Consider the following 14,631-nt stretch of genomic DNA (forward strand, 5'->3'; position numbering starts at 1 on the left):
GACTGTTACACAGTAAATGATTTACCAGTTTTGTCCGAAGATAATGGTATTTTATGCAAAGACATGACACTCTATTCCAGGGTACATGGTTTTAATCACTTTGGTGACCCACTTAACCTACTTCTGAGAAAACTTGTATTTCGCTGAATTCAGTCAAGTAGTGACCATTTGAATAATTGTGATTGGACGACTAGAATTATCATTTGCATAATTGGGTGGCGTTAGTATTCAATTTGAACTTTTATTCCAAACACAACTTGAAAATTTACCTGAAATTTTCGAGTGCACACTTCAGTCTTTGTCAACAGATTTGAATACTAGTACTGTGGTTTACCAATACAGATGAATTTCCATTTGAAGATTGTCTAACGTTGTTGTCTGTTGACCAATCAGAATTTATATTTATGATGGGCGTGAATCTTGGAAATCCCCGTTTTAATTGTTACTAATAATAGTAAAAATAACTGTGCATATTCATTCAGCTGTGGTCCATTTTCAGTCTTATTCCTGACTACAATAGCTTAGGTGAGTAATATACTAGCGATATAACCGTCAAAGCTTTCTGTCAAATGTTAAGACTATTGTCACCATGTCTAGAACGTTTTTCAGTCTTTTATAAACGTATATAGCATTTCACGACTCAAACTATGTGACACTATCCGGAACCTCACATCTCAGACCACTGTTACAGAAATTATAATTTTAATGGTTTAAGAGCACATTGAATGATAATGAATACCATCATGTCATTCCTTGAAATAACCAAAATATATATCTTCACATCTCAGACCACTGTAAAATAGCAATTTTACAATGGTGGTTTGACATCAAGCTAAATCACGTCTTTGAATGCCCTCACGATGTTTACCTTGGAAATTACACCCACAGAGGGAGTAGTGTGGTAGAATTGACTTTTCAGCTCATTGCCGCTCAACCATAGTTCCGACGACAGCCTTACATCACAGCGCCCAGCTTGAAGAGTCTAATTGTCAGATTATTTGTTCTATGTATGCAGATACTGATGATAACATGGCTTCTGACAACACTGCTGGTGCAAGGTAAGGCTTTACAAATTAATATCGGGTGTTAATTAAACTTGAACTTTACTTTAAAAGCTGCACTACCTGCAACCGGAAAGTTTTATTATGAAACTGTTTTGTTAGATATAATACCTTACTCGTAATATCATACACCCTGTACACAGTACAGTATTGAATCACCTGTGGGGATGCATATTTGTAGCTGAATACATAAATATGCTCCAATAAATTTTCCACACCCAAAAATCAGCGCCCTCTTGCAATCATAATTCCAACCTACTACTATACTACTTATGGATAACTTGACATCTAATTGACATGTACAATATCTAATTATTGGTATTTTAGGAATTGTCGGTGAAATATTGGAAAAATAATCCCCAGTTACAGCTAGATTTAAAAGACAATATATTTTTACTATAGTATGCTATTGTTATTACCTGTGACTACCTTGATAAAATGAAACGATATGTGTAACAATTAATAATTGTAAGAATTAAGACAAAATACAGAATCTTGTCGCATCTTCAAAACATTTCTAAATTCATGTTAAAATTTCTTTCTGTCACTACCTTAGTTGATATGAATGTAATTGTTGACTTTTGACCCCTGTGAAAGTAGTATATACTACATTACGAATAAACTGTCATTCATTGGAATGGTGGAAATAATGAAATATTGATCAAAATCCGCGAATTGGTATTAGTTGTCTCTTCGATGGACTGTTTTATGTCCGCAGAACCAGGGACCTTTAGATCTTCAGTCTAATGCTCTCCCAACTGAGCTATTTCGGCTGATAATCAACACAGCAGAACATATGCAATTACTTTTGAAGTAATTGTATATTTTAAACAAGTCCACAGTCCTATGTGGAATACCTTTTGATAAGAGCCGTTGGGTTAATAAAGTTAGATAACCTGGCCACCTGTTGGAATTGCAAACTTTTAACAAGTTTGAAATATGACACGATGACAACATCTTGACACTGCGCGCATGACTGGAGCTATTGTCGTCTGCATGGATTCTGACGACAGACAATTTTGTGAAATGACATCAAAACAAATTATAACTACTAATTATTAATAACAATCATAATTACGACAGATTTCTTTTAAAAAATATCAATCAATCAATCAATCAATCAAACAATTTATATAGCGCCTGAATCCATTACTCAGAATGTTCAAAGGCACTAGTCTAAAAGAGTTCATATCAAATGCTCTTATCATAGTTCAATATAATAAGTTATACTCAGGAATCAATGGTTTGTCTGCTTGGATGCAGATTTGGTGGTATTTATTCTAACGTTTTCTTGGAAAGTTTCCAAATCTGGAGGTTTAGCTAGTTATAATGACAGAACATGATTGAATAAATTGACATGTTGCTCATTTTTCAATTTCAGATTCAAAATTGGAACAAAAAAGAGTGTTCTGTTGGTGAATGATGAATGGGGTACGTCAAAGGGAGGAATATCGACAGTTCATCGTCAACTGGCCCAACAAGCTAAAGATGCTGGGTTCGATGTTTATGTCACAGCACTAGAACTGAATGAAGAGGATGCCAAAGATGCCAATGAAAAGGGGATCAATGTGATAACCGCGAGGAAGAAAGGATACACACCTCCAGATTTGACTTGGATTAACACCACTCATCGGACGTATTTCCCCAAATTAGAAGAAGAAATACCAAATTTGAGCGTCATCGTTGGTTACATACCAATCACGTCAGAGGGGGCTCTAGACATTCGGAAGGAATGCTTTGCAGGGAAAGGTGTCAAGGTTTTCCTGTTTAATCATGTGATTCCAGAAGATATCGAAGAGTGGAAGTCAGGATCGACCCCAAAAACAACTGAAGAGAAAGAAAACCGTATCCTGGAACAGGTTAAGGAAGCTGATGCTGTATTCTCAGTTGGTCCAAGGATGTTCAACCATTTCGACAACAACTTCCGTGTCTTTGTCGACAGAGTGATACACAAGCTGTACATCCCATATCCCGACAAACAGTTTTTCGACATTTCCATCAACCCACCAAATAAAGACAATCCTGTCATCAAGGTGTTGACATTAGGTCGAGTTGATGGCGTTGGGCACCTGAAAGGTTACGATGTCATGGCAGCTGCCATGAGCAGAGTCTGCGACTTGTATCACAAAGCAAACTTAGGACAACCCCCAATATTGGTCATTAGAGGCATCCCAGAAGGAAAAGAGAAAGAAAGTATGGAATTCATCAAGAAACATGTAGAGTCGAAATATTTGAAGGTAATACCTCTTCCTTATGGAACACAGGACCAAATAAGGCAAGATATGCAAACAAGTCACCTTTTCGTCATGCCGTCTCGTAGTGAGCCATTTGGAATGGTTGGAATAGAAGCCATCGCTGCAGGTCTACCAACCCTGTTGACCATCAACTCTGGTTTGGCAGAATTGGTTGTTCAACCAGATATCTTCGGATCACGTGATGGAAAATTCATGGTTGTCGATGTTGGTCTTAATGACGTTCATTTGGCAGACGACATCAAGATTTGGGAAAAGCATATCATACGTGTGCTGAGAGATGATTACCAGGGCAACTTTGAACATGCCCGAAAATTGAAAGAACGCCTGAAGAAACTACCGGCTATCAAGGAAACACACGAGGATTTCGTCAAGGAGCTGGCAAAATAACATTGAGGATAAGTACCAAGTACACATACATGCCAAACATCATAGACGTCATAAATAATATGGTGTTTCTGGTATATATGCAGATAAGTTGAGATGAAACTCCGAAAGTCAACATCACAGTTAAGTTTAAAACACTGCAACAGGTGACAAAATTCAAGTATCATGGCCAAACACAATCACTGATGATGGCAGGTGTGAAATCGAAGGTAGAGCATGGATTGAGACCGCTTGAGGAGATGCATTTAATGTTGCACTCTGTCACCCTATTATTTGCACCAAAAACTCGTACTTTAAATGATATGCTTCGTGATAAACTAGAAGCAATTGCAATGTTGATCTTCTGGCATATGCTGAGGATGCCATAAAATAACCATATATTACAAATGATTGCGTTATCGTCTAAAAGACAACGAGGAAGAAGTTGCTCATGACAGGATTAGTATCTGATGTGAGAAGGAAAGGGAGACAACGTATGAAGTGGTCAACAGATGTGACAGAATGGATGGATGGAGCTGAGCTATGCTAAATGTGACAGGCTTATGTATGGCAGGGAGGACTGGAGAATCCAGACCGTCAACTCCTCCGCAGACGACACCAAATCTGACCCACATGCATATGACACTGCCAGTATGTGTGAACAACTTAGGTAGTACTGGAAAACCATCAATGATGACAAATGTATCTCCAAGTGATGTTACATACCATTGGCCAGCAATGAAGTTGAAATTAGAGGCAGATCAAAGGCAATGACAACTGTATTGAGCCGTAGACGGCCACAATGCACTATTATTCAATCCAATTCCTTTATTCACTTTGAATATAACAGGTCATAAGCATCACAAAATTGTACATTACGTGTACACAAGAAGAACATATGGTGGAGAATAGGAGAGCGAAGAAAGGACAAATATATGGAAAATGTATTATATTGTATGGATCATACACATTTCCTGCATGCCTTAAACAGTTCCCTAAATTATAAAATTCTTTTTATATTATGTGAATAAAATAATTGTACAAGTTTGAAAACGGATGGTGTCTTCTAGTAGTATGGTTTGATGTAATATTTTGAACACAAATCAACATACAAAGGACATGCAGAAAATAATGGAAGTCATCCTGTATATTTTGGGCAATTTCACAAAAGTCTTACTGTACTCTGATAACATTCTGTTTATATGACTACTAGGTTATTGGATGGTAATCTATATTATAATGAAATTCTTATAATACAGTGCTGGGATAGCTTACATAAATATGACCTGATGATGCAGGACAAATCACTCAAAATGTTTACACTCTGGTGATAATTCAGTATGTGCTCTAATAGTTTGCTGTTCTTTATTATAAATTAATTGCGTTATTACTGTGATACTTTCTATCCAGAACCTGATTTCCCCTCCACTGTCTATGATTTAACTGAATATCACCAAACCTAGAGATAGTAATTTCTAATTAATATAGCAAACCCTCTTCATTTCACTGTGATTCTCAACTCGAATCTCATCATACATATCTCATTCTCGCAAACCAAAAGTTGTTATTTCTTCCGCGACACTGCGAAATAACGTCTTGGACGGTGCCGTAAAAGAGGGTGTGGTTTACGACGATGACATATCTTCGTAGCAACTTTACCATATAGCTTTGTAAAAGATGCAGCGTATGTCACAAGTCCACAAATTCAATTATTTATAGGCAAGTGCTCTGTATCCACGTACAGTATAACCTCTGTGCGGTATTCACTATAGAGCTTCGTATAAGATGACGCCGATGTCACCCACTCACAGACTCATAAGTTTTCATCACATTTACATGTCATAGTAATTATCGTGCTACGGAAAATGAAGGAGCAGTAAAAACTATGTATAGTTGTGAATATACATTTATTCGTCATGAGTTGATAAAACTGTTACACTTCACGCATTGGTATTCAATAGACATCATATCAATTCCAACCACCGAAATTGTCACTTAGCTAGTATGAACCACTCAGTTATACTTAATTTTGCCGTTTCTTAGGACCATTGCATTCGGAGTGCGGGCGCTCTTGAAAAGTTCCATTTTCAGTACTATTCCAAGCTTCCTAAAGGTTGCCGCTGAAAAAGATGTTGGCTTAATAAACCCACGAACATTGGACTTCCTAGTTCTGCCTCTATTTTGTTTACCGTTTGGTCTGAACTTTACTCTCTCGATGCGTCCCTTTAATTCCTGAATAGGCAAGAAGAAAACATGGGTTAAACAAAGATTATGTTATTGTCTGTCCGTCTGTCTGTGTCTGTATATATCTGTGTGTGTGTGGGGGGGGGGGGGTCTGTGGACACGATATCTCAAAACATCCATTGTAATGAAATTTGCTACACATCTTCCGTATGGTAATGGCAAGAACTAATTAGGTTTAGTAAACATATGAACATTAATTAGTTATTTGCTTAATTAAAGAGTTTCAGCAATTAGCCTATCCTAAGAATGCAAGAATATAATGTAATTTTGTAAATACATTATCAACATGACATAACAAAGCGAAGTGCTTTGTAAAGCATGTTGAAGTAGCTTGTAGTTTTAATGAATTATATGCATAATTAATTAATTTCGTTAATTAGGCAATATCTTAAGAATGTATTTCATACCATTTGTACATACATCAATGATAACAAATCAATTTCATATTAAGTTTGTACTTGGAGTATCTTTTGACTTTAACGAATAATTTACATAATTAATGATTCTTGGCATTTAGGCAACATCGTAAAGTATATTGACGATGACAATATTCATATTGTCTTTAAAGCTTGTTGATGTAGTTTGTAATTGTAGTGGTATATTTGCATAATTAACTATTCTTGCTTATTAGGTATATAGGGTGGTGATAACAAGGGATGTAGAAACAACAATCCTCACGGAATACAGTTCAGTTTAATTAGACCTGGTTATCTGACGGGTTGAGGGGTTTTGTGGATGGGTTTGTTCCCTCTTGTCATCAATGCACGTCAGCTAGGGAAGTTTATCCCCTGAATTTTGTTGGTATTTGGGAGTCTTGGCTGTAATCACGATTGACTAACGTAATGATTATTTTCATAGTAAAACACATGGGACGTTTTTTTTCTATTTATTTCTCACGTGTGAACTAAACTGGTTGAGTTAATAGCTAAGATAGCCTGGAGACTTGACTATCTGGCTCGACATACTGGTTTGTTCTGGTGAAAGACATCGCTAAATCGTGTAACAAAGTCTCTGGGCTTGCTGTGTGACGAAACATTGAAAATATATTAGTTAACCGGTCATGACAAGCGAACAAATGATAGACTAAAGAAAGTACCGCAAACTAAACGAAAGTAGCCATAGTAATGTAGATACACTGTACATTACCTTGACAAGAGCAGTCTTTACTTTCTGTTTCGAAGTGATAGAAGAACTACGAGATCTCATTGACTTCTTGGTTGGCTCTTTCTTAGAAGTCTTGCTGAAACTGAGTCTACGCTGAGCACCAACATCACCGGAACCTCGTCTTAGACGAAGGCTGGCTTGCTTTTGGGCATTTTTGACAGTTCTTGCACGAGTCCTCTTCACGGGGGACACTTGTTTTGGTCTTCCTTTCTGTACTGGGGTAACCATTCCACTCTTCTTTGGAGCTATACGGAGAGTGAGAGATACAATTTCAGAGCAATAAGGGAAAAACTAATAACACTAGATGTATTAAACTGAATGCCAAGGGTGTTTTACAGTAACCATTTCATATTTCCACAGTGACCATTTCACATATAGGAAAACATTTTTTAATTCTTGTTGCATAGAAACAAATGATATTGATATGTAATTAGATCTATATATCATTCATGGTATCATTCATTATATGTATATTTTTTTTATTATCATAACTAACTACGCCTTAGCCCCCCCCCCCCCTATGTTAGGCACACACACATATTATTTGCGATTCCTCCAATACGTCCGAGTCCTGTCCTACAGACAATGCGATGAATTACAATGCAATTTAATAATAAACAGACAGGCAGACAGACTGACCACTGTGGACTGACACACGCACACACACTCACTCATACACACACATACATACATACATACATACATACATACATACATACATACATACACACACACACACACACACACACACACACACACACACACACACACACACACACACACACAAGAAATTAACAAAAACAGGCAGGCAGTCAGACAGACGGACATTGCAAAAAAATTACGCGAATGCGTATACCGTATCATGGCATCGTACCTTTGTAAGTTCTTGTTAATTTCTTGTACGGTAGTATGGTAGTATACGGTAAGTAGTAAACAAATGAAAACACTCGAACTCGAACACAGGTGAAGTCGCTCTTCAATGACAATTTGTGTGATTACGTCATGTTTTATGACGTCAAATACTCTGGTGATTGTGACGAGAGATCGCGCTTCGCGGAAGAAGTTTCCAAATGTCGCCCCAGTACGTATGCCCCGAGTACCACACTCGTAAAAGCTGTTCATCACAGTATCACTCAGAGTATCATTCTAGTAAACGACCATAGTAAAGTCAGGATAAAATTCCCTTACTTTTTTTTATTTATTTATTTTTTTTTGGGGGGGGGGGGTAAAGCTCATATTTCTTGAAACATTCTTTGACTGGCACTATATTTGACATGGTTACTGTCATGAATTCAATGCATTTCAAATAACTCGTAGAGAGAGAGAGAGAGAGAGAGAGAGAGAGAGAGAGAGAGAGAGAGAGAGAGAGAGAGAGAGAGAGAGAGAGAGAGAGAGAGAGAGAGAGTCAGACCATGACATATGGCGAAACAGTATCTGTGCTTTGAGATGGGTAGTAGAACAATACCTATGTACTCATGTATACAACCCTACGCCTTCATATAATTCTGGTACACTTTCAAATATGAGAGGAGGGATAGAAGACATATTGATCAACTTTTTCCATGAATGCTGAATCCAAATACTTGTTGAATATCATTCTCGACTTTCTTATCGTCAGATTATTAAAATGTATATGAGTTGTTGAATCATGCCAAGGTGGAATTACAAATGATGTTGGTAATACAAGCGTCATTTAACAGTAAATCATATCAAATGCTATGGATAGGATAGCTATTTCAAATAGTAAATGATCCATTTCCTCACACGCAACCATGATCTTAACTGTGCCACGCGTATGCATTTCGCTGTTTACTCTTAATGTTTTTAGGGGGCACCCAAAAATTTATTGGACTATACTTTTTTCGCATTTTGGACCCAGTTAATTTTGACGATACACGAAAGAATCACCTCAGTTTATACCACCCGTACCCACATATCACTTTTGTCAGTAAATATATCGGTTCACTCTAAACAAATCTGCCTGATAGTCAATGTCAATGTAAAAAAATAGTTTCCGATAACATGACTTCAGAAAGTAAGGTACCACTAGGTAGGTCGAAATGTTACTTAAATTTTTCAGAAATTACTTCGACCCCAAGAACAGATACTGATATCGATCACAATATTACCGTGAGGGTTTGATGACGTAAACGAAGTAAATGAAGACGATTATAAGTTAAGTAGACAAACACGATATACAGACTGTACTGTTGTAGTCTAAACAGACCTGGAATACGATTTTTTTTAAAGTGACCACAGATGATGCAAAGGCATGGAGGTGTACACGGAAATAGAAGTAAATTGTTACCATTTTACCTTTTTGTATGCAAAAAAAGTTTCGGGTCAGGGGGCTTGAACTCGGATAAGTCGGGTAATCGGAAACACACATTTTTGGCCTTTAATACATGTCGTTACTCAGACTTTACACTTTACCAGAGAAAATAGTTCGTTTCATTTTCAAGGCTGATTTATTTTGGTGTGTAAACTGTTCCAGCTAAATATTCTAAAATACAGTATTTGTAGTGCCAAAATACTACGGGGTATGTAGTAGGAAGAAGTCTACCTGATGAAGCACTTCAGTGATAAAGTGTATTCCGAGAGATCTCTCCGTACTTTGTGATGTCTTCCTCACAACTACGTTAGCCAGAAATCATTATACCGGATTTGTTGCCTGTGATACGCGACGGTCGGATTCCATTCGTATTTTATTTCCTACACGTGCTTTCCAAAACCTCATATTCATATTATTACTGTTAACATAAAGACGCACAGTGAAATCGAACGTTCTATGCATGCATGGTGATACAAAGGCGGGAAAAAACTTGGCACGTTCGCATTCTTCATGTTCCCCGTGTTCGTATACAATTTCCAAGAAGTCGAAGTTAGCCAATCTCGTGGCGAATCGTCAGTTGTTGTTATTTATCTCTTCTTGGTGTTACGAACCGAAAAGCTATCGTTACAGGATGTTACTCGTTGTGCCCATGTCAAGAATATGTAAAATGTTTAAAATGATAAAACTTAATATAAGAAAATTCCAGACTTATACATTTAACTACGTCACACAGCAAATATGGTTGTTTTTGTATATTTATTTACAATCTAAGGAATGGTGTTATTGACATTCAAATGTATCATCAAACTCGTCATAATTCCGACCAGCAGAATTGTCAGCCAGATTCGTCATGTCGATCTTCAAGTTAGCGGGCAGAACTTGCACGACGAGCGCGGCGACTTATGCGGCGACTTGCTCTTCTTGCCGTACTTGGTCGGCGGGCTGCCTGCTGTTTCTTTGCAGAGCTTGGTCTACGGGCAGAGCTGCGTCGGCGGGCACTTGCCTTGCTTGCCTTCTTGGCTTTCTTGGCTCCAACTTTCTTGGCTGCAGATGTTCGGAGGAGAAAATATCAGAAAAAAAATTAAAACAAGGTAATTTAAGGAAAAACGAACTTGTCCTACTTAGCATGCCAAAAGTAATGTAACTTTTTTTTTTCAAACTGGAATCACCCACCTTTGTATGCCTTGGTCAATTTACCGTAAGGCCCAGCTGAACTAGAGCGACGGCGGCTCTGAGATCCTCTACGTGTTCTCATAGTTCTGGCAACCATCTTTGCAGTTTAACTCGAAAGTCGTGAACGTATCGAAATAATAAGAAAAAGTTGGGAAGAGCGCTTCAGTGACGATGCTAACAGATCGGATTCCAAAGACGAAGTGACGTTCTATCCGTAAAACAGTCGGTCTTCATGACGTTCTATCACGTGTCTGTAGAACGATTGTGGTGGGCACTTTAATATACCCGAATTCGTCTCGAATGGAAAAAAAACTACAGTAATGATAATATACATACCAACTGACGCATCCAGAATTATGACGCAAATCCACCATCTCGTTAGGGCACATCGATGGGAATAAGTGATATAGGAGATCAAACAATTTTTGTAATTTCCATTTTAAGAAAATACCCGGATGTATTGCTATTGCAAATAATCTCGTCCAACGTTAACTCAGTCACGAGATTGTGCGACTGTGGATTGTTCTGAATATCATCAATGCTATGTCTGGAAGGAGACGTGGTGGTCGAATAAAAACAATGAAAAGAAAAAATCATGGTTGATAAATTTAAGGGTGACCCTATTTTTAAAAAAGTTTCTCAGTACTTTTTCATGGCAACTATAGGTCGGTTGGTCGATTTAAAGAAAAAGAAGTAAAAAAAAAGCATTTCTCTGCATCTCCTTTTCCTTCTCTCTATCTTGCTTTTATTGGATTCCTGGTAATAAGCCCTTTCCAAACTTCTCTACACAATTGTCATGTCCCCCTCCACTTGAATAACTTCCATCATGAAAAAATACTCTGTTCGTGAACAAGTGTCGCCATCGCCACCATGACTGTAGATGACATTGAGTCTATACTCTTGCTTGTTCTTGCCAGAAAGGGTGCTGTTTGGCAAAATATTATGGACGGGTGCAAATAAAAATATTTTTTTCATTTTGGTGTCAGAGCTGAAAATTTGGGTCAGTCCTGTAATGAGAATTAGAAACAGAAAATAAATAGGGTTACCCTAAATGGGTATCTCCTAGACAGATAACATAAGCTTACCACTAGTATGTAAAATGCTCAAAAAATTCAACTGAATAATTACACCTATATTTTAAAATCCCCTCCTCCAAAAAGAAAACCCTGCACCAAACACACAAGCAAACACACAAACAAACAAACAAACGAGTGTGGTAGATACATTAAAAAAATGATAATATAATACAGATTACCAAATCATAAAAAAACTGCAACATGTGAAAATATGGTCGAAAACTTCTTCACATTGCTTCTGATCACAGAATACACATACAACATGACTCACAACTTTTGGCAAGTCAAACCAGGCTAAACCAAACTTTCCCCATCGGATTTTCTACTGTAGAGAAAATGCAAGAATGAGTGTATGGAGCAGTGTTTTGAAGATAGCAGAGTTGAATAGCTGCAGGACATGCAAAACATTTATAAATACGATCAATATAGTTATTACCTGGTAATCTGGTACTAGTCCCTTGAGAGAAAGTCTCATAATCTTCAAATGTTTTAAGTTTGTTATTCATTTTAGTTTTTAAGGAAAATGTCTTCATTTTACTTCTTTTAATTTCCTCCCAGTTATGTACTTAGTCACCTCCCAAGGGCTTCGGTATTACCTGACTGTTTCATGATCACTCATTTAGGTTTTCAGTTCACACAGAACACAGGTGTGCACTGTTTTTTTTTTTAAAGTTTTGTTCAAATAAAGAATGAAAACACCAGGAGATTTAAGTAAGGCTAGCATATTTATAACGAGTCATCCAGACTGCAAAATGGAAAACAGTTGTAACATTCAAAAATCTATTGCTCAGCATCTCTTCACTAATATTGGTGACTTAAAAATTTCTCGTTTTTTTTGAAGTATCGTTTTGGCAAGAAGATAAGATAAAGAGACACGTCTAAACGTAAACACAACCAAACAAGATAGCTGCCAAAACTCTAGTGGGATGGCTATTTTCACAGATAGAAAGTTTACGCATTTTAGATATTATCTGACCTACCCTGTTACTGTAAGCTGGGACCAGTATCATCTTTACGAGAGTGAACACAAGTAACAACTTTTTATCACAAATAAACAAGAGTAATTAAAATATTTATGCATTGTGATGTTTGAATGTATGGAAAAGTAACAGACACATAAATTATAGAGATTGGATGCGACATAGTGATCACTTGAAATGTCTATCCAGTTATTGAACAAATTACTTCCTTTGTGTTTTGGCATTGTTTTTTTTAAGTGGCCATATGGAGGAGGATTGGGTATTTATGTTGGATTTTTAATTTATAAAACAATTTTATCATGGCTTCTTTCTTGAAAAATCAATGTGAAACAACAAAGACCAAGTCTGTGTTTGTAACTCAATACATTGCAAAAAGCTAAAAAAAATGTGTACAAATTTTGTTATCATATGTACAATAACAAATATTTTACACATTTATTATACTTTTCCAATTTATTGAGTTACAAAAAAAGACTTGGAATTAATGTGTTGTTTCACATTGATTTTTCAAGTAGGAAGCCATGATAAAATTGTTTTATAAATTAACATTCCAACATAAATACCCAATCCTTGCCACTTTAAATAGAAGAACAGTCAAGTTACTGTCAAGTAGAAAAATATAATTGTATTGTAGAACTGTACAGTTTATATATCATTTTTTTTCAAAATGTTTATCCACTTGCCAACCATCCCTGTTATCTTTGCAATATACATCACCATTTCACTGTTGCTATGGGTATGGTCCAGTTGCTATGCATATTTGACTACAGCAATATAGTTTTACTAATTAAAAATCTAAAAATCCACAGTAATTATGCTAGTCATCTATATGCAAATTCCTTATCTGAAAATGAGTGGATGCCGACACATATTTGATCATAAATTAATGTTTTATTCATAAATTTCATAAAAAAGTAGACTTTTGATTTCTATAACTGCTACACTTAGAAAATGAATCAGCTTTCCACCTTATCTAGCACCAATAAATCATGGCACTTGGTCCTCATACATGTAGCTTAGAACCTTTTGCTCTTGTTGGATGATCCAAGAGTGCCATAGATCTCACCCTTCAGTTGCCGCCCTAAAATTTAATTTCTACTGCACGTAGTAATGGCTCCATCCACTTACATACTGTAATGTTGTGTGGGGGAGTATCATGGTTGAATCACTCAGAAAATGTTTCCCTTTGTAATTGGTTGATCATGTTTTTTTGGCACATAAATCCACTGAGTACTGATTTACATCATGAGGTTGACAACAATGATGTCATTTGACACAGCTGGCAGATTCAAAATCCAGTCAGGTAACAATTTACACAACTTTTCTGGAGGCATTACTCAAGTTAAATATTGAATTCATGTATATATATACTATGAAATGTAAAAGCTGCACTAGCTGCAATTGGAACGCTTTTTGTTTTTTTGAAAATGTTTATTAGGTACAATAACTTACTCATAATATTGTACACCATAAAAAGTATCACATCATCTATGGGTAAACATATATTTTGTAGCTGTATGCAAGATAAATCAAATCAAATTGATTCTGGGGTCCGCACCTAAATATCAGTGCCCTCAATGGCGATCACAATTTTGACCTGTTTCTGTACTGATTATGGATAATATCGACCACTGGTTAACATGTACAATGTTTAATTATTGGTGTTTTAACAATTTTTAGTGAAAATATTGTGGTTATCTGATCTAAAAATGATACTCCAGTTACAACTAGTACAGTTTTAACATGGTAACTGATTCAAAACCAAGCTTTTGCTCAAGATTCAAACTTGTCACCAGACTACCTACAGATAATATTAAACACTTTTAGTGAATACATTTTAGTTATTTGATGAAAAAAAAATATTCCAGTTGCTGCAAGTGTAGGTTTAAAGTGGTATACATTGATACTGAAATATGGCTTCTTCATGTCATACAGTTTATAAAAGTGTGTCCCATTGGATGATAATAGGCAATGTAGGATATT

At 36.5% G+C, this 14,631-nt stretch overlaps 1 protein-coding gene across 1 annotated transcript; it reads left to right on the forward strand.

Annotated features, from left to right (window-relative positions):
- Positions 1-465: 465 nt before the first annotated feature.
- On the forward strand, positions 466-4,003 carry LOC144443364 (uncharacterized). The gene is made up of 3 exons (XM_078132829.1): positions 466-525; positions 1,016-1,058; positions 2,443-4,003. The coding sequence occupies exons 2-3, from the start codon at positions 1,030-1,032 to the stop codon at positions 3,701-3,703; spliced, it is 1,290 nt and encodes a 429-aa protein (XP_077988955.1). The 5' UTR covers positions 466-525; positions 1,016-1,029; the 3' UTR covers positions 3,704-4,003.
- The last annotated feature ends 10,628 nt before the right edge of the window (positions 4,004-14,631 follow it).

Source organism: Glandiceps talaboti, chromosome 12, assembly GCF_964340395.1.
Source record: "Glandiceps talaboti chromosome 12, keGlaTala1.1, whole genome shotgun sequence".
NCBI classification, from domain to species: Eukaryota; Metazoa; Hemichordata; class Enteropneusta; family Spengelidae; genus Glandiceps; species Glandiceps talaboti.